Source organism: Notothenia rossii, assembly GCF_949606895.1.
Source record: "Notothenia rossii genome assembly, chromosome: 8".
Lineage (NCBI taxonomy): Eukaryota > Metazoa > Chordata > Actinopteri > Perciformes > Nototheniidae > Notothenia > Notothenia rossii.
In genome coordinates this window covers 15069456-15090206 of record NC_136906.1, presented here as the reverse complement: position 1 = coordinate 15090206, position 20751 = coordinate 15069456, and the positions used below count along the sequence as shown (strand labels likewise).

General features: G+C 41.9%; 1 protein-coding gene across 1 annotated transcript; it reads left to right on the top strand.

The window, feature by feature from the left end:
- Positions 1-16: 16 nt before the first annotated feature.
- Positions 17-20055, top strand: tbl3 (transducin beta like 3). Its single transcript, XM_079645881.1, has 23 exons — positions 17-208; positions 329-380; positions 1592-1687; positions 1820-1867; positions 1982-2123; positions 2235-2319; positions 2570-2740; positions 2835-2910; positions 3793-3889; positions 5971-6182; positions 6344-6485; positions 7103-7161; positions 7359-7465; positions 7604-7739; positions 9869-10108; positions 13471-13541; positions 13669-13825; positions 15736-15794; positions 16592-16695; positions 17467-17538; positions 17703-17861; positions 18322-18415; positions 19235-20055. Exons 1-23 carry the CDS (start codon positions 177-179, stop codon positions 19617-19619), a joined length of 2796 nt encoding a protein of 931 aa, XP_079502007.1. The 5' UTR covers positions 17-176; the 3' UTR covers positions 19620-20055.
- Positions 20056-20751: the final 696 nt, after the last annotated feature.

Here is a 20751-nt window from a genome sequence, read left to right as displayed (position 1 = left end):
AACCGTCTGACCAATCACAGCTCAGTGCACTCGGATGACGTACAATGTGTGCGACTCGATTATCAACATGCGGCATGGATGTGTTGATTTCAGCCAACGTGTGAAGTGAAAAATAAGTAAATTACATTATTTCAGCTTCTAAATATACACAGGTGTTGGAATTTTTCGCAGGCAAGATGGCAAATACCAACCTTCAATTCAAAACAAAGTAAGTGTTTGACGCATGGCACGTGAAGGCTGCAGAACCATGCTAGCTGGCACGAGCTAGGCTAAAGTGTCATTTCAAGTTTGTACAGCTCACAGTTATATTTCTGTTATTCCCTTACAGTTATGTTGTGGACAGCAAGATTGAACCGTTTTACAAAGGAGGGAAAGTGCAGGTGAGTGATATGTCATGTGCTTTGTGTCAAATGTGTTGCTGATACAAGTATTCGTTATGTTGCACGAGTCTGAACTGATTTTAAAACTACTGAATATACACACGGGTGTTTTGAATGAATATGGCTGATTAGGCCTCTTCTCAGGACTATGTGGGCGTGTATACACAACTGTATTATTCTTATTGGCAGTGTTGATGAAGCTTTAATGCATTAAAGTCACATGCCAGCAAATAATTTCCATTCAATTGAATGTGTGTGGGCCCACTTGTTAAATGTCATACATTAACCAAACAAATGAAATTACCCACTATAAATATTTTACTTTTTTTTGGACGATTTGACAGACTTGTGCGCTGGTCTAAAATATAGGGCTGTTGTCTTACCTGTTATTTTCTTGACATCTGCTTTGTAAAATCTTCACAACCTAAGCAGTCTTCAGCTTGCATATCTTAACCCTTTATGACCAGCTGTCAGACTGGTCAAAAATATTGGACATATATTTTCACTTGTTCGAGAAAATCTATTGCACAAGAGAACTAATGATAAAATAGAAATACAAAAATGAATCCTTTCCTTTTATTGCCTAAAACTAGTTTGTAGTTTCAGTAGTTGAGTACACAGAACAATGTCAAATAAGTCATGTCATTACATGAATCACTATGCTAATATACATGTAGTTGAAACTACAAGCAATCTACTGTAAAATGTGTAAAACAACTAGTTAAACATGAACATGTAGTTCACTACTCCTTAACACTGTATTAGTAGATATGTGTCTAAGAAAGACTGTCAAAGTTCCGGGCCACCTTCATCCTGAGCAGAAGTTTTCTAATCAACAAGAATAACTGAATCCACCTTTTATGGGACTCAAGTGACTTAATGGCTCAGCTCATTGTCAGTTCAGTCACCTATAGTTAAAATAAAAGTAAAATCATTAGATAGAATAGAGTGAAGTGAAATGGGACGCCATGATAAGCTATTTGAGAATAGGGGTCCAGACACTAAGCAGACAGTATATCACATTTATGTTAACTAACACAAAAATCACATGTATTCTAATGTTTTCAATCACTCTCCGCCCTGTGGACCTCTGAAAACTGCACTAGAGTGCTAATACTTTAGTTATTATAGATTAGATCCTATACCATCTTAACTTTTAGTCCCTACTATGGAACAGGCTTCCCTTTTTAACTTCTCTGTTTGTTTTCCAGATAAGCAAAGATGAAAATTACATCTTCTGCACTTGTGGAACTCGTGTCAATGTTTTGGAGATCAGTACGGGGAAGATCGTCCACACTGTTGAGCATGTGAGTACAGCTTGTCAAATGTCAGTATTTGCTGCCTTGCTTTGTTTTCTTATCAATGGAAATATGTTATCTTGGGGTTTTGGACCTTTTAATCCTGACAACCTGTCTCCTCTGTCTATATTATAATTACAGGAGGATCAGGAGGACATCACATCTTTTGCTCTCAGCTGTGATGATGAGGTAAAGAAAACGCCTGTCATCACTTCAGACAAACCTCATTGTGTAAATTCATCTTACCAGCCTTTAAGAGAGTGATTGTATGTGAGTAAATCTGTGCTGTGTTTCCCAACACAGATACTGGTGACAGCTAGTAGAGCTCTGCTGCTGAAGCAATGGGACTGGAGGCAAGCTCAGTGTACTCGCTCCTGGAGGGCCATTCACACTGTTCCTGTAGCCAGTATGACCTTTGACTCCACCTCAACCCTCCTGGCAACAGGTCAGCATTAAATGACAACAAGTTGGATATGTTGTGTCCGGTTTTTCTGTCTGATCTCTGCTACATAGACATTGTAAAGATGGCCAAGTGTTTCTCCTTGTTGTCTTGCAGGTGGCTGTGATGGCACTATAAAGCTTTGGGATGTGGTGAAGCAGTACTGCACCCACAACCTTAAAGGGTCACCTGGCGTTGTACAGTAAGTTCAGAAATGCTTTGAATAATATGCATGTACATAAGATGTTATGTCGGCAAAAAAAAGGACATGGTTAATACTATTATGCCCCCCCCCCCCAACAGAGTCTAAATACATGCATTTGTAAATCCCCCTAACCACTAGAGGTCCGTGAGCATAGTCAAATATGAGCACAAAGAAATATAAGGCTGATGGAGCCAGTAGTGAGATTAGCTACATCTATTGAGTCCCAAAACGTTGTGTATCTTTGCAGCTTGGTCCAGTTCCACCCAGACATCAGCCGGCTGCAGCTCTTCTCCTCCTCTCAGGACTGTGGCATCCGGCTGTGGGACCTGAGCTCCAGTAAGTGTGTGTGTGTGCTGCAGAGCCACTACAGCGCTGTCACCTCGCTCAGCTTCAGCCCCGATGGGGACACCATGGTCAGGTACTGTACACTCATTTACAACGTTTGCGTTTTTTACGAGTGTTGTACATCTTTCTTCTGCTCAATGTAATTGTGTGCCGATCTTTATTTGTAGTTCTGGCAGAGACAAGATCTGTACAGTGTGGGACCTGAAGACGAAGAAAGCCAAGAGAGCGGTGCCTGTCTATGAGGTAGGACTGTGAAAACTGCACTGAAAACTGGAAGATATTAATTACGTGCCTGTGGTTTTAATTTAATTAATAGAAATATGAGAAGTAGGGGTGTAACGGTACACGTACCCATACCGAAACTATTCGGACAAAGATGACGGACAAAGACAAGTGGACCGAACCAAAGCTGTTTGTCGGCATTGTTCAACTAAAATTGGTTACGCAGCTGGCAATACATCAAACTTGCACTCATTTGAAAAGGCATCACCCGAACGTGAATATCACCGGTGCCAAAAGAAAAAAGACTGAAGTGCAAACCCAACTCCCACTAGCATTTAAGCCTCCACCACTCACAAAAAGTTCAGACCGAGCCAAAGCTATTACAAACGCCAAATATCCTTATGTTGCCATGTTAGCAAAGCGCTACCTGGCTGTATCTGCTACCTCTGTCCCTAGCGAGAGGGTGTTTTCCACAGCAGGCGACATTGTTAGTGCCAGCAGATCTGCCCTTTCGGCAAGCAATGTGGACAAGTTCATTTTTCTTTAAAAAAACATGAAAATACAATGACAAGCAAGTCATAATGTCAAACTGGCTGCTTAGGTACCAGTACAGTACAGATTATTTCAGTTCATCAAAATGCTGCACCTTAATGTTTATTTTATTATATTTTGTATTTATTTGAGTGAATACATTATTCACAGTTTAATAATAATAATTTAAAAAAAAAAACATTTTAATGTTTTGTGATAATTTTTTTCCGCTGTACCGAAAACGTACCAAACCAAACCCTGACCTAAAAACCGAGGCACGTACCAAACCGAAATGTTTGTGAACCGTTACACCCCTAATGAGAAGTCAAATTGTGGTACTCTTCTACAGCTTAACGTGTGTTTTGTCTGCAGGCTGTGGAGGGTGTTGTGATGCTGCCTGTGGATGAGGACTTGTCTCAGATTGGAGTGAAGAGCAAAGACATGCATTTCATTACAGCTGGCAGCAAAGGTTTGTCTCTTGAATTGCCCCTCACATGTTGTCATGTGGAGTCAAGATTTTTGCGGGAAAGCAGTTCCTCAGAGGTTTGCTTAAAATGTCTCTTACACTTAGGGTTGCAAAGGGGCGGAAAGTTTCCGGAAATTTTCCATGGGAAGTTAAGCTTGGGAATTTTGGAAATATTCGATGCAAAATTAAACAAAAAAATGACATTTCAACAGATTTTTTTTTTAAAAGTAGAACAGAACAAGTTTTAATTCTTTTATTGAACAATTATTTGTTTCATTAAAGAACGAAAACAGGAATGTTGAATTAAATGTTACTCATCCACCCCAACCCCACTCATTAAAAAATGAACAAAAATGCACACCCCCATCCAAAGATCCCCACAAAGTCCCATTCAAAATGTTAAATGAAAAGAGCCCTTCTCCCTCCAAAGAGTCCCATTAAACATGCAACTCTTCCTTCAACAGGGTGTCCGCGGGGTCTTAAAAGTTGATAAATGAATTTAGCGAAAATTAAGGCTATTAAAAAGTATTAAACTGCATTTTCCAAGGTATTAAGAAGGTCCACGGCAACGACAACATGAAACACCCTTTAATTTACTGAAACGACATGTCGGGAAACCCCCTCGAGGTGACCCCATGCATAGCGCGTCGTAAAATGCTGCTTCTTATTTTTAAGTTTCGTTGCCTTGCCCCGCTTTGTGGGGGGGGGGGGGGGGGGGAGGGAGGGGAGAGAGGAGAGAGGAGAGAGGAGAGAGTCTGTCGATGGGGATCAAAGCTGTCCGGTCCCACATGCTAAGTGCTAGCCAGAAAGCCGCGTTGTTTAAGTCCCAACTCTCCTGATGGCCAATCCGTGCCTCCCCTGACTGCACGTCGCTGACACACAACGCTGCAGTGCAGGCTCTCTGCACGGAGGAGCTGCGGAGTCCGGGCGACACTATATCCGGTCACAGAGATCTGCTATTTTAAAGTAAAGTCAACACATATCGACCCTAAATATAGTCTATATTAAGAACAAGAAAAGTCTTAACATATATATCGTTTTTTGTAAACATATGACAAATGTGTGAGGGTGATGACGTCAGAGCATCGTCCTATGTGCCAGGGTTTAGCCCCGGACAGCCCCAGCCCAATTTAACCCCTGGGTATTTGTGAGGGAGCTCCCTATATGGCATTACCCCGCTGAAGCTCACCAAAGTTTAATATATTTCATAGTTCAAAGTTTTGTCAATTGTTTTGTTTATTGGTCAAATACTGGTTTCTAATGGTTTCTGAGGAGTTTTAATGGAATGAAAGAGCACAGAGTACAGAAGCAACAAAGCAGCATACTGCATTAAACCTGACCTTCACAGAGAGGTTGAAGTTCATGTGGAGAGGAGGCTTCAGTAGTCGGTCTGCACTCTGTTTAGTTGTGCTATCTTACAATCAATGTAGTAAATGTGAGGTAAAGTGTGTAATCGTAATGTCGCAATGTCGCAATGTAACCGGTTAGAACTCAAAGTTGTGATGAGGTCTTAAAATGTATGGAAAGGGTCTTAAAAAAGGTCTTAAAAGGTATTACATTTGACTTCAGGATTCCTGCATATACCCTGTTCAAGCAATCCTCTGCATTTTTGCTAAACCCTTTCAGTCAATGGGCTCTTCCTGGGCCTCATCAACATCACACTCTGAGTCTTCCTCTTCAGTGTCACTGTCCAGCCTTGTTGAGGATGGCTCTGTGTCAGGCTCAAAGAGCCTTAGGTTTGCCCGAATGCCAACCAGTTTTTCCACTCTCACATTTGTGAGCCTGTTGCGAACCTTTGTGTGGTCTCAATAGCCATGCAGTAAGCAGTGTGCTATGGCATGGATATTCAAGTGTACTTGAATGGCATCTGTTTGTTTTAGTCAAGATTATGCTAAAATATACTTTCCCCACCTATGTTTAAGTTCCCTATGAAGAGCCAACCTTCAATTTTGAAAATTCCCAGTTTATTCCCGTTAATTCCCGTTTATTCCCATTAATTCCCGTGGAAAGTTTCCATCTTTGAAAATTTCCGGAATTTTGCAACCCTACTTACACTCACCTCATCTCCCTTTCTCACACGGCAGGTGAATTGCGAGTGTGGGAGGCCAGCACGGCGCGTTGCGTTTACGCTCAGACCCTTGGCTCCAGCCTTTCCGCTTCCTCTGAAGAGGAAGAGGACGACCCCCGCGGTCTTACACATCTCCTCCACCTTCCCGCCTCCTCTCGACTGGCCACCGTCACAGCAGAGCACAACATCGTCCTCTACCAGCTGCCTGCTCTCTCCACACAGCAGCAGGTCGGTACAGAGGGGGAGATGGAGTTATTTACCTTGCTAATAGTTCTTGAACTTGAGCGTCAAACTGCAGACTTCATTCAGCCAGATTCCTTTATTATCATATACATATAATACATCTCCACTTTCTTCCTCTGTGGCTTCCTCCTTCTAACTTCTCCCAGTTTGTGGGATACAATGACGAAGTGCTGGATGTGAAGTTTCTGGGGAAAGGAGACAGCCACATAGTGGTGGCCACCAACAGCAGCCAGCTGAAGGTGTTTGAGCTGCTCACCAACAGCTGCCAGATCCTCTACGGACACACAGGTCAGTCACCAGCAGAGGGCATGAGTGTGTACCTGATGTGAAATGCATAGCAGTTTGTTCATTTATTCACCAGAGGGCAGAAAGGAACCACAGTAAACTTGACATCAACACGCCGTCTATTGGCCCTACTGTCCCTAGCTTTTTAAACTTGTTTAAGCAACCTTTTACGACTTGGAGAAACTTAAGTAACTGAGACAGAAATTAGTTAGGGTTGCGGCTGGCTGATGTTGATGGGATCTATTGAAAATGAATAACCTTTTATTTGTATTAAACTAACGTAATGCTTTATAAAGCAATAGCAATGCATCTCAAAATGCATTTTTTTTTTTAAATGTAGGAATATAGAATATACATTGATTTTATACAAATATTTGATTACACAGCTTCTAAAAGCTACATTTGAAAAAGAACGACTTAATGTCATTAGTGAATGACATGGTAACATGACATGGTAACCTAAAATGAAAGGTGTCATTAGAGCAACAGAAACCAAATAATTCCGATTTGAAACGTACACCTTGTCACGGCACGTGTTGAATGGGACTTGCTGAGCAGGTTGGAGAGACGATAATCTATTCTGACATTCACTGCTATTTTTATCTGTTCACCATCCACAGATACTGTCCTCTCGTTGGACGTGTTCAAAAAGGGTTCTCTGTTTGCGAGCTGTGCAAAGGTGAGCGCACAACTCCGCACCTCCAGCAATGCTGAACACAAAGAATAGAAACTCAAGAGAACAACTATTGTACTCAATGGCTTCTAAGGCATTCGGCACATGCAAGATTACCAGTATCACCACAAGCTCACAAATTATATAAATAGAGACCCTTTATAACTACATTCAAGTAAAGTATGAAATGTGTGTGTCTTTAGGACAGGTCAGTGCGTGTGTGGAAGATGGACAGCGACAGTGGTCAGGTGCACTGTGTGGCTCAGGGCTCCAACCACGCTAACGCTGTGGGCTCCATCACCTGCTCCAGGTAACTAGTTTACACTCACATTCTATTCCATCACATCACATGCAAAGAGCCTGGTGGTAAGAAGAAGGGTATTCATTGTTAGTAAAAGAAAACCAATGAGCATGTGTGACAGCAATGGCTCTCCATTTTTCTGTCCAGGATGAAAGCATCTTTCGTAGTGTCTGGCAGTCAGGACTGTACGGTGAAGGTGTGGGATCTCCCAGCGGACCTGTCCACAGCAGGGGCGGAGATACAACAGCTGACCCCCCGCGCCACAGAGAAGGCCCATGACAAGGTACGGCACAAAACTCTCCACATCATTTTTTTGAAAAAGCAACACACACACACACACACACACACACACACACACACACACACACACACACACACACACACACACACACACACACACACACACACACACACACACACGAGTCAGTCTCCAGTTATGGCTCTATAAATAGTTTTAAGCATGGTGTACCAGTGGAACTGATAACTGTTAGAAAGTTGCATTGAAGTGACATTTCCACTACACGTAAACAGTAACTTGAGTTGTCAGGTACAACAATCGATCATCTGTCCATCTGCAACACCTTGTTACTGTCTTAGCAGCTTTAAAATCAGCTGTGGTCTAGAGAGAATAATCAGTAAGGTAACAAACGAACAGCAACACAATATTCATATTAAAAGCAATAAGGGACCTTTATACTTGGAAGTATGACGTCCCCTCCAACGGAGAACGTCCTGTTCTGAGTAAAACAGGCTCTCTTTACAAGAGAGACATCAAAGCAGATTTACATTACAACAACATTCTGGGAGGCCAGCTGATACCCCCCCTCTAGCACTGTATGCAAAACCATCACACCCTACAAAACAGTGGGATATAATCCAGTGTTTCCCCTAGGTTTACTGCCTTGGCAGGGTGCTGCTCGGGTACCCCCCCAACACACCCAAAAAAATGTTTATCCCCTGGAGCAGAGAGAGGAGCTGTGGATTATTGTTATTGATATCATACAGTAACAGTATTTGTACATTAAAAAGTAATAAAGTACAGTGTTAGACTGTACTGTATTACTTTTATTCAAACTGTATTCCCTTCTTATCATGTAGCCTACACTTCTTCCTTTCATTGATACATTTAAATCACCTGACTACAGCATATAACAGTCTGCTGCAACCCTGTGCTGCTGTTGCTCTCTGCCTCATCCTCTATTGCTGGAGGCAGCTCCACCTCATCTGATCTCTGATATGAAAGCAATCGTGTTATGATCATATTGAGCTATTGGTGTGAGTCTAACATTAAACAAGCAGTCTGCTTGTCATACATTGCTGACGATACATTTTAAGTGGCAATTTGTTGAGTCACTGCCGCTAAATGCCGGTAGCATCAAGCTAGCAAATCCTGCATTAGCCTCACATCAACAGGTGTAGACAGAACATCCAATTATCCTGAGCTAATTTACTCTCCTGTCTTTTTTTTCACCCAACTCATTAGACTATTCTTCTGCTGGCGTTTCATTGTTGTTTTCTGTCAAATTCAATACTGAACAGTACCTGCTCACCACCTGTGAGCTATTTTTAGAATGCGCACGCTACGTTTCTTGTCGCGTTCGCGCGTGTCCACCTGGGCAGGCTGTGTGTGTGTGTCCTTCTCCCGTGACGATAACGGCTTGAGTTTAAAAAATAACATTTTTATCGAATTTGAAACGGGGGGGAGGAGGGAAACACTGGCAGATCTCGGAGAAATAATGCAGATTTGTTTGACTTTTTTTACACTTTGTTGTTCTCCTCTTTTCATCCGCTCTTTTCTCTCATTGTGAGTGTGTGCATTCGTGTTTGTGGGGGGGGAGAGAGAATGTGAATACGCAAAGCAGTGGACACTGATACATTCACATACATTGGATAAGTAACATAGGCGTTTAGTTTATTTAATGAAAGAGCACATGTTCAATGTGAAAAGTGACCGTAGATAGATTACTTCAGTTGCAATTTGGTGCTATATATATATTCTTTTTTTTAATTAAAAAAAAAAACACCTTGAATTTCAGGCAGGGCGCGGGGTAGGTATGGGAAACACTGCAGATACCCTTCAGACACAGTATGCAAAACCTCACCCCCTAAACACGTCTGTTGATCACACATACATTTAAGGTTCACTCCCTGAGAGATTACCTAATCAGAGAAACTAAGGTTAGCAATGTTAACACTTTTGATTGAACAATTTCCTTAACATTACTCAACTTGTGCTTTGTCATATTCAGGATGCATTGTAGTGAGACGAAGAATGTTACTTCATACCTCTGCGTGTCTCACACCCATCTTTTCCAGCTCATTTCTCAGCACTGTCTCCTTTTTATACATTTCCTCGTCTCTTGTCAACTTCGTGGAAACTTACTCATTTTTTCCTCCTCTCCTTTCTTCCAGGATGTAAACAGCGTGGCAGTGTCACCAAATGACAAGCTGCTGGCTTCGGGCTCCCAGGACCGTACCGCCAAGCTGTGGTCGCTGGCGTGGGAGGGGGGCGTGAGTCTGCTGGGGGTCTTTAAGGGCCACCGCCGAGGCGTCTGGGCCGTCTGCTTCTCTCCTGTCGACCAGGTGCTCGCCTCGTCCTCCGCCGACGGCACCACCAAACTGTGGAGCCTGCAGGACTTCAGCTGCCTCAAGGTGGGCCCTGAGGTTTAGTGTGCATGTGACAGGGTGTCATTTATCAGAAGAAATGATAAATGATTGCATACATAAGTGTTGTATGTAGTTGACACACAGACCTTAAGTCTCTCACTTTCATAAGTATGTAAAGATAATACAAGGGCAATAGTTGTTTAGTTAAGTCAATAACTAGTTATATTCCTGTAGGTGACTGTGACTCTTTTTAAATGATACTTTTGAAAGAGGATAATGCTTTTATTAAATATACTCTTAAAGGGGACCTATCATGCAAAATGGTGTGTCGGAGAACTCACGCAGCGTCAGAAAATAAAACCCTCTCTTTTTTTCTCCGTACCCAAATCTCTAAAAACGGGGCTACAACGGAGCTGATCGAGATTTGCGTCCGATATGACGTACAGGGTTTGTACGGTCATTGAAAACCTGGAAAAGTCATGGAAATTCAAAATACAAATTCCAGGCCCTGGAAAAGTTATGGAAAACGATATTTTCCCAACATTTTGGAAAAGTCATGGAAATGTAACTAAAGTTGCGTCAAATATAATTTACATTTTATCTAATCGCCGAAATAATCTGCGGTCGCAAGCTGTTATGTGCCATCACGACGCGCATGGTGTTATTTTTTTATGTAAGAAGCGCAAGCTGTGTGCTCGAGTCTTCCTGCCTGTCGGCTACCTACGGTGCGTTCGTTAACAGTAACTGCGGTCCGGAGTCACTGTGGCACAGACTGGACGGCTGGTGAACAGCTGTTAGAACGGGCCGTTCAGGTGTTCAGAGCAGAGCTCCCTGTCGGAGCGGCAGAGCGTGATATGCACTGAAACGTTTTTCTGTCGCATTATTATTTAAGGAATCGTTGAGCTAGCTAACTAGCATACATTGTCTGCTAACGTTATCTTTAGCCTTCGTTTTCTAATAGTTTTTTTCATAGGCTATAAACAGAGGTTGTATGAGTATAGATATTGTACTAGAGAAAAAGTAGAAGTACTCAGATATTGTACTGGAGTAAAAGTAGAAGTACACAGATCTTGTACTTGAGTAAAAGTAGAAGTATTCAGATATTTGTACTTGAGTAAAAGTAGAAGTACTCAGGTCTTGTTCTTGAGTAGAAGTAGAAGTAGGCTACCAGAGTGCAGGAATACTCTGTTACAGTAAAAGTCCTGCATTCAAAAATGTTCCTCAAGTAAAAGTAGAAAAGTATTCTCATCAAAATATAGTGAAAGTAGCGACAGTAAAAGTAGTCATTGTGCAGATTGTTCCATTTCAGAATAATAGATATAATATGTTTTATAATGATTGATCATGAAAGTGTTCTCAAAGCTGGCAAAGGTGCAGCTAGTTTGAATGACTTTGTATACAGCAGGGTAGCTTTTGGATTTACTCCAGGTGGAACTAAAGTCTGATTTAAGACTTGATTATATTTCACATCATTCATCCACATCTGTGAAGTAACTAAAGGTATTAAATACCATTTTCCTCTGAACTGTAGAGTAGTAGAAGAACAAAGTAGCAAAACATTTAAATACTTAGTTACTATGTTGAGATACTTGTACTTTACTTAAGTATATTACTTGAGTTTATGAATTTAGTTACTTTACACCATGTGGCTATAAAGATAGAAAGTCTAAGCCTTGCACAGAGGCATGAAAATACATTTTCAAAATGCTCAACAGTGCTGCCAAAATGATAACCTGACTGTTACACAATTAAAAGAAATGCTTTTATATATTTCTATTAGATGTGACTCTTTAGCGTTTCTGTTAGTATTACCACTGCTGCTTTCGTTGTTCTGACTGCTCAAATCCTCTGTTATTCCTCATTTTAAAGCCGATATTCCGTGGGGTCGGGGCTCGGATCCTTGTCACCTTTTTCATACCTGATGAGTTTGCATCCCTGACTACAGTTGCTTTAGCATGTAGAAGCTAGTAAGCCTACTATTTGATTTGTTTTAGATAGGCACTACATGTTTCATATGCTGACCTTAATTTCCTGTTCCATGTTAAAATAAACCATTTTCAGTGGTATACACCGCTGAGAAAGAGTAATTTTTTTCAGTCATGGAAAATTAGGTAAAGATCATGGAGAAGTCATTGAAAATCATTGGTGAAAAAGTGTATGAACCCTGGACGTAATATCGGAAGTGTAGGTTGGCTTTACACCCACGGCTAGGGATGTCCCGATCATCTTTTTTTGCTCCCGATCCGATTCCGATCATTTGATTTTGGCAATTTGCCGATACCGATTTTTCCCGATCCGATCTTTATGCAATGCATTAAGACAAAAAAAAGCATTCAAGTTGTCCCTTAAGGTTATTTTTTTATTTAAATTGGATATTGTATCCAACATGGATATAGCTTCTTTTTTTCACAGCAGCATTGGATCAGTTCAGTTGTGCAGCATTGGATCAAAACAAAATAAAGCTTATCAGTACTCGTTAGCTTACTTTAGCTTACTGCTACAATTAGACACTGCGCCCTGCCCACTCTTTTGCCAGATTTGAGAGAAATAAGCAACCAGGTCTATGAAAACAAGCCCCAAAGAAGCAACACATACATGATGTTGTGTAATTTGAAACCAAAACTAAGGCTTCAGGATGACTTTTAAGACTTGAACATGGTCATTTTTGTTTTGTAACATTGAATAAAAAGAAAAAGAAAAAAGAAATCCGATCCCGATTTTTTTGTTCCGATCTTTTGAAAATCACGTAATCGGCTCCGATCCCCAATCACGTGATCGGATCGGGACATCTCTACCCACGGCTCTACCAGAAACGTTGCTATCAGAAACAATGCCCGACTGTTTTGGACGTAATATGGTCGTTGCATGTCACATTAGCATCGCTAACACTCAGAGCTAACCTGTACTGGAGAGCATGTGTGTGAAGAAGCAGGAAATAAAAAGGAACTCACCTTGTGGTGTAACCGGCAAGAAAGAAAGCCTCTGAGCTCCATACTGTTTCAGAAATAATCCTTGATAAACCATGATATGGCGTTTCATCACCGGTAGAATCTCCCACATGAGCTCCGCCCCCTCCTTTTTTTTTTCTTTTTTTTTTTAAAGCTTTATACCCCAAATCAGCACTTTTGAAACAGGAAGTGAAATGGAGGGATATGAGGCATGGCTAGAATGGGTGATCTGTTTGGTATTTTGAGCAAAACACTTCATAGACATGTTTTTTTATATATGTTTATATATCTGAGACCTATGCTATTGCCTAAAAATAGAATGATAGGTCCACTTTAAGCAATTTCTGATTCAACATAGATAAAACTGCTCAACACAACACAAATCTGTAATTCATATGTTTTTGGTTGGCTGAAAAGTAAAAAGATCACATGACTGATTGTTTGTTTTACTGTTTTAAGACATTCGAGGGTCACGATGCATCAGTTCTGAAGATCATCTTTGTGAGCCGAGGCACCCAGCTGCTCACCAGGTAACCCCGCCTAAATTCTTATGCAAAGCTTTTTTTATATCCCATTTAAAATTCATAAAACATTTATTTTTAAAGAGAATAGAAGTGTATATGTAAACAAGCCTTCTTAACTACGCTCTGTCTTCAGTGGCTCGGACGGTTTAGTGAAGCTGTGGACAATAAAGACCAACGAGTGTGTGAAGACGCTGGACGCCCACCAGGACAAAGTGTGGGGTCTCCACAGCAGTCAGAAAGACAACAAGATTGTGACTGGCTCAGCAGACTCTAACATCACCGTGTGGGTGGTAAGTGTCTGATGCTGACCTGCTGATGTGTGTGAAGCTGTCTAACTTCTAAATACATATAAGTACAGGTTGTCAGATTGTTAAAAATAAGAGTCTTTGCAGCCAGTGCGTTTCCTCTCCTACCTTTAGATAATTTAGCTTACAGGATGCAACAAGTTCACAATTGTTCTTTTAATTTGATCTCTGTGGCAGCTAATACAGGGTGTCCGCGGGGTCTTAAAAAGTATTAAAAGTTGATAAATCAATTTAGCGAAAATTAAGGCTTTTAAAAAGTATTAAAAAGTATTAAATGGCATTTTCCAAGGTATTAAGAAGTCCCACAGCAACGACAACATGAAACACCCTTTAATTTACTGAAACGACATGTCGGGAAACCCCACAAGGCGGCCCCATGCATAGCGCGCCGTAAAATGCTGCTTATTATTTTAAGTTTCGTTCCCTTGCTCCGCTCTGTGTGTGTGTGTGTGTGGGGGGGGGGGGGAATAAACGACTACGGTAACGGGTCCCAAGGTGGGTAGACCGGCATACGCAACGCTCTGGGGGTCCAACGGCTCCGTGTGTGCCCTATATGATAATTTTCTGATAACGATGAAAGAGCCCGCCTCCCTCTCCCCACGTCTCCTGCTGCTGCTGGGCTGTCAGAAGAGGTGGAGGAAAAGAGAGGCAGTCACCGTTTATTAAATATTCTTATATTATTATACAGGGAACAGAGTCGTTATCAATTTGTTTTAAAGCTCAATAAATAACAAAGAAGACCTCTGACCGGCACTTTCCTAATTTTGTACGGAAGATTTAAACTTTAACGGACATGTTGACCGGCGGAATTTATTATTATTATTATTTATTCTCCACCGCGGAGAATAAACAGAAGGGCAACCATGGCAACCATGCTCCGGGTTCTTCTTCGCTGCTTTTGGTGTATTTCGGGCGGCAGCAGCGCCACTTACAGGCATGACATATGTACTACATCGTTTCCAGCATTTGCAGCGGTCTAGTGTGAACGGACACGTTAATGAATCGAATGCGTGTGAACGGAAGCCTTTTTTGCGCTTGCGTATGCGTTTTACCGTGTGGGGCCGGGGTCTAAGCCAAACTATATACGGTCACAGAGATCTGCTATTTTAAAGTAAAGTCAACACATATAGACCCTAAATATAGTCTATATTAAGAACGAGAAAAGTCTTAACATATATATCCTTTTTTGTAAACATATGACAAATGTGTGAGGGTGATGACGTCAGAGCATCGTCCTATCTGCCAGGGCTTAGCCCCGGACAGCCCCAGCCCAATTTAACCCCTGGGTATTTGTGAGGGAGCTCCTGTATGGCATTACCCTGCTGAAGCTCACCAAAGTTTAACATATTTCATAGTTCAAAGTTTTGTCAATTGTTTTTTTTATTGGTCAAATACTGGTTTCTAATGTTTTCTGAGGAGTTTTACTGGAATGAAAGAGCACAGAGTACAGAAGCAACAAAGCAGCATACTGCATTAAACCTGACCTTCACAGAGAGGTTGAAGTTCATGTGGAGAGAAGGCTTCAGTAGTCTGTCTGCACTCTGTTTAGTTGTGCTATCTTACAATCAATATAGTAAATGTGAGGTAAAGTGTGTAACCAATGTAACCGGTTAGAACTCAAAGTTGCGATGAGGTCTTAAAATGTATGGAAAGGGTCTTAAAAAAGGTCTTAAAAGGTATTAAATTTGACTTCAGGATTCCTGCATATACCCTGTAATATCTAACCTGCTGAGTAACACTTGATAACGTTGAGTCCACATGTTATTTAGTTGTTAATATTTAGCTGACCTTTCACTGTAAATAATCTCTTTCTTCTGAAGGGGGAACACTTGGAAAGTCCCCTGCAGGGGAACAACATATAACCTCAAACATGTTTCTCTTTTGTCCACTGCTAGGATGTGACCGAAGTGGAGCTGGCCGAGGAGCAGGCCAAGCAAGAGGATCAGATACTTAAGTAAGTTACACACAACATCTTCATTTTAGAGGTCCTTAAACAGATGTGAGAGAGTAGGCTATCACATTGTTATCAGCCCTCCATCCTCCGACCAATCACTCAGACTGAGATTGTGGACAAACAACATTTTTTTATCTGTTGGCTGGAGGTCAGAGATCCTGGAGGGATAACTCTGTCCCAGCTGCTGGTCCCCCTTGTTAAAACATCCTGTCAGCCAACTAATAAGCTGAGCCTGTGTTAGACGAAGGCGTACCGCTCTGGGTCACAGGTCAGGCGGTGTGTGTTCTGATAAGAAGAGGGACATTTTGGGGTCAAATACGATTGATTGTGTATATGTTTAATGAAGGTATATGTTTGCCCACTGAGGAAAGCACACATGCACTCTGACATATGGGTTCATAATAACGAGGGCTTAGGTAACAGATACATTATTATCAGGTGGGTTTTCTTCGTGGAGAAGTTGTCTGAATGCCTTTCATTTGTTTTGAAAGACACATAGATATAGAAACTGATACAGTCAAGAAATGTTAATGTGAAAGCAGAACTTAATGTACATTTCACGTACTCGTCAAAGCTTAACCGAGCTTGAGGCACACATAACTGTGATTTGCCTGTATTGACAATAACTGATATTAAAAATATTAAATATATATAATATAAAACTATACATATAATAATATTGTGTGAATAATCAAGCAGCTAAACAGAGATAACTGAGATCTTCCTCGGGACGTCTGGGATTTTGTTGTTGTTTATAATATTTGATTGATTAACTAGTGTGTTTGTTGTGTCTAAAGGCAGCAGGAGTTGTCCAACCTGCTCCATGAGAAGAAGTACCTGAAGGCTCTGGGTCTGGCCATCTCTCTGGACCAGCCTCACACTGTGCTCAACGTCATCAAAGGTACTTTGAACCACAACATCTTCTGGTCTAGGTTGACCGATGGACTATAAGAGCTGACAGGAACTGAGTGGAGAGGGAATTTGGAAGTTTCGGTGCCTTAACCATTTAGCTGCTGGATGCCCCCATTCCACTTTCTCTATCCTGACAGTTACTTGTTTCTTGCATGCACACGGTGTCCACAGGTTTTTTTGGTTTTATTCTATTTCTTTTGTACCACGTTATGCCTTCTCTGTGCACATTGCATGTCTCTTCTTACAGTTTCACCTTCGGTTATCTTGTCAGTCTGTCGTTGTTTATTGTATATGACTGCTCACTTTAGAGAGTCACTGGAGCATTGTTCCAATCACAGCACACCCCTCTGTCAAAGGTTCCGCCTGTGAGCATGAAAACAAAAAGCTACCTTTATTCCACATTCCAACTCGGAAACAGCGCCAATGTTTACCCGCAGCGAGGCTCCGGTGTTATGCATGCCTGCCAAAAAGGAAATGATACCGTTTCTAAACCCAACTTTGCCGTACAAATCAAATGTCTGAGTTTTGGCTTTACGCTGTAGGCACTCCCGCGAGGTTGCAGTGGGCATGCATAACACGGTGCTAACACACCCCCAGAGTATAAAGGCCGACGGGCAATACTGAATTTTGACGGAAATGTTACGATCCTGTCCGTCAAAATGACAGGCAGTGAAAAAGTCTAGTGCAACCTCTGCTATGAAAGTTGTTTCAACCACTGATTTTCTGCTGCGTTTAACATGTTGTTCTCTAATGCTTACAGCGATCCGCCAGTCGGAGAATGGCCATGAGCTGTTAGAGAAGACGCTCCTGAAACTCAGGGTGGATCAAAAAGGTAACGGATCAACAATATCCTTCAACATTTCTAATTATGGAATACAAAAGCTAAATGAAAAAACGTCTTTAAGGGAGGTAGACGAAAGAAATGAATCCGTCTCTTCTCTTCGTTCGCTTTCCACCTTCATCATGTGACCCTGTTTTGACTTTAACTCCACTCAGAGTCGCTCCTGCGCTACTGTGTGGTTTGGAACACCAACGCCAGAAACTGCCAGAACGCCCAGGCCATCCTCCAGGTGCTCCTCACACACCTGCAGCCCGAGGAGCTGCTGCAGTACCAGGGCGCCCGAGCCCACCTCGAGGGACTCATCCCATATACAGGTGTGTGTGTGGTTTCCTGTTACCAACCTATCATTGCTGGGCCCCTTCACCTCTGGTTCCTATTTGGAGCCAATAAACACATCCCTCAAAAAACAAAGAATGGGTAGAATAATGTTTTGAGGAGAATCTATCCCTAATCGGGGAATCTAAAAAAAATAGTGTCATGAAATAGGTTGATAGCTGGGATCACATGCATCAATAAGGGCCACATAGATGGGATTGAACTCGACTGCTGCTGGAAGTACATGAGACGCTTTACTAGGTGGCGTACTCCGAAACAGGAAGTATTTGTCAAAACAATTACTAAAAGAAGTGGATGTTAACATGACTGTATTGTGTTGAAGCAATCCTGTTACCCATCTCATTATTGCTGGGCAACTCTACCTCCGGTTCCTAATTTTAAATTCTGATGTGTGTATGAAACCCTCTGTAACTGGTTACCTCTGTTGCTCTGCCACAGAGAGACACATGCTGAGGATCGGCAACCTGCTGCAGGCGTCCATGTTCCTGAACTACATGTGGCAGAAGATGAGAGTGGCCGGAGCACCAGCCAGGTGAGGTTCAGACCCAAAGCAGCCCTGCATTAAAACAGCGCTTCAGGCCATGTTGGTTAGCATGTCGTTTATGATACCGGAGAGACAATTAAATATGATCAAGGAAATCCAGCTGGAGTTACAGAATATAACAATTGAAGACGATAAAAGCATTGGCAGGAGTTTATTATATGATGAGACATTTAAGAGTATAAATAAACAGCTCACCTTACAAAGTGATCTACAAGCAATGTGCGCTTGCATGTTTGTGATCACTTTGCCAGATGACCTTATCTGAACCTTTCTCCTGAAAACTTTGCACCTCTGCTGCGCTGACAGACTGGCTCCAGTTAGTCTCACACACTTCATTTCACCTCTTGGCTCACAGATGGAGCTCAGTGACGTCCTTTTCTTCCTCCAGTAACTATTGCAAAAGGTGCAATCATTTTTTAGTTCAGCACAATGCGTTCCTCGTGCTTGGTAACAAGATATTGTCGGTCAAACTTGACATATATTGTAAATCCAGGTGAGGACTCAAACACAAAGACTGTGGGTGTTTTCCAGTCGAAGGAGAAGGAGGAGGCAGTGAAGGTTGCAGAGCATCATTCTCTGACTGCATCAGACTGCAACATTTCTTTCTACAAAAATGTCAGATGTTTAACTTTCAGATTGTCAAGGTGCAGTGCAAAGTAAAACAAATACCAAGATACTTCATGTAAAGGATATCGGGAACAGAAAAGCTCTGAATGCATTATAGTTGTTTGTGTTTTGTTTCTTTGGTTAAACATGTTGATTGTGCACTTCATACATCTAATCCCCGTTTTTGTAAATCCTATCTAGCATGGGCCAAGATGAAGACATGGATACCACTCCTCTTGCACAGCCCTTCTTTATGATTGACAAGGAGAAAGGAATGGGCAGCGACGGTGAAGAGAAGCAAGATGGGGAGGACAGTGATGGTGGACAAGATGAAGATCTGGTTAAAAAAGAAGAAGATGAGGAGGACAATGAGGTCAGTGCCACCAATAAATCAACCAACAACAACAACAACAACAACGGTGGAATAGCAAACGGAAAAGGCGCCAAAACAAATGGCAACCACCACTCTGAAAGTGAGGAGAGCTCAGAGGAGGAAGACCCCGAAGAAGAGGATCAGACAACGGTAAAGGTGGTGAAATGTCTCCCGGTGTCTTCCGCTCCAGAATGCCAGACTTCAGCCAGCTGACAGGGGTCTCAAAGCTGATAACTGATGACTCCTGGAGGAAAGAAAAGTGGGTTGTCTCATCTTGGACCATTAGCTGGTGTGACACACTGACTGAGTGTCAGTGTGTGAAGAGACGCAGAGACAGAAGTGGGATGATAGTGATACAGATAATAACCCTCTCTGTGCATTCCTAAGTCTCATGCCAGTCACTGAGTTGTGCTTTTTAAGACAAAGTGTACTTTGGTTGAAACATAGGAGAACCAGAGCTGCAGTAAGGCTGTGTTGTTCCCCCCTCCCCCCTCCCTGCAGACACCAGCCGCTATTGTCTAGCTCTGCATAGACCTGATCTACCGGTTCAACCACAACAACAGAAAATGTTCCTCCTATAACCACAGATTGTTTTATATCATGACTACAAATGTTTATAAAATAAAAGTCTGTTTTTTGTGATTTCAAATGAGTTACATTTTCATATAGTCATGTATGTTTAGAAATTCCCAAATTAGTAATTTGCATTCTAAGTGTTAATTGCTTAGTGTGAACATTCCTGTTGGGTGTGTTGGAGCTTAGCTTTGGTGGTGTACGTCATGAAGTGAATTGTCTTAAGGATTAGTGATGCACCCAAAAAGTTATTTGCATAAAGGTGATGAGACATGATTTCAGACTCATAAGCACGTACAGCTTAAACCATGTGCTGTCAGTCTTATGTGACCCTAAGACAAAACTAGAATAACCAGATGCTTGGATTGTGGTCCGTGAACAGATGTGTCACAGAACAAACAAAGATGCTTTCACCAAACTGAAACGGTGTGTAGTTGAGAGCAAAGGTTAGAAGGTTAGAAGAATGGCGTGGGTTTCTGCAAGGGTGCCATAAGTGGGGGCCGCTTGCCGTTCAACCTTTTGTCCCTGGCTCCTATTTTGCATCATGTCTGGTGCAATCTCATTTTAGCATATTATGCATTAATGAGTTATCAACATTAACGTTTTCGAACCCTCACAGAGACCTTGATCCTCAACCCCTCCAAAAGTCGCATCAGTTCATCCTTGAGTCCATGGGGACGTTTGTGCCCGATTTGAAAATAATCTTTTAAGGTGTCCCTAAGACATTGCTTCCATGAGGATCAGACAGATAGCCCTTAAACAGAATGCCTTG

Coding starts and splice junctions, on each gene's coding strand:
- tbl3 (XM_079645881.1), top strand. CDS start 177: ATGGCAAATACCAACCTTCAATTCAAAACAAA. Junction 1,688..1,819: donor TCGTCCACACTGTTGAGCAT/GTGAGTACAGCT, acceptor TTATAATTACAG/GAGGATCAGGAGGACATCAC. Junction 2,320..2,569: donor GGGTCACCTGGCGTTGTACA/GTAAGTTCAGAA, acceptor GTATCTTTGCAG/CTTGGTCCAGTTCCACCCAG.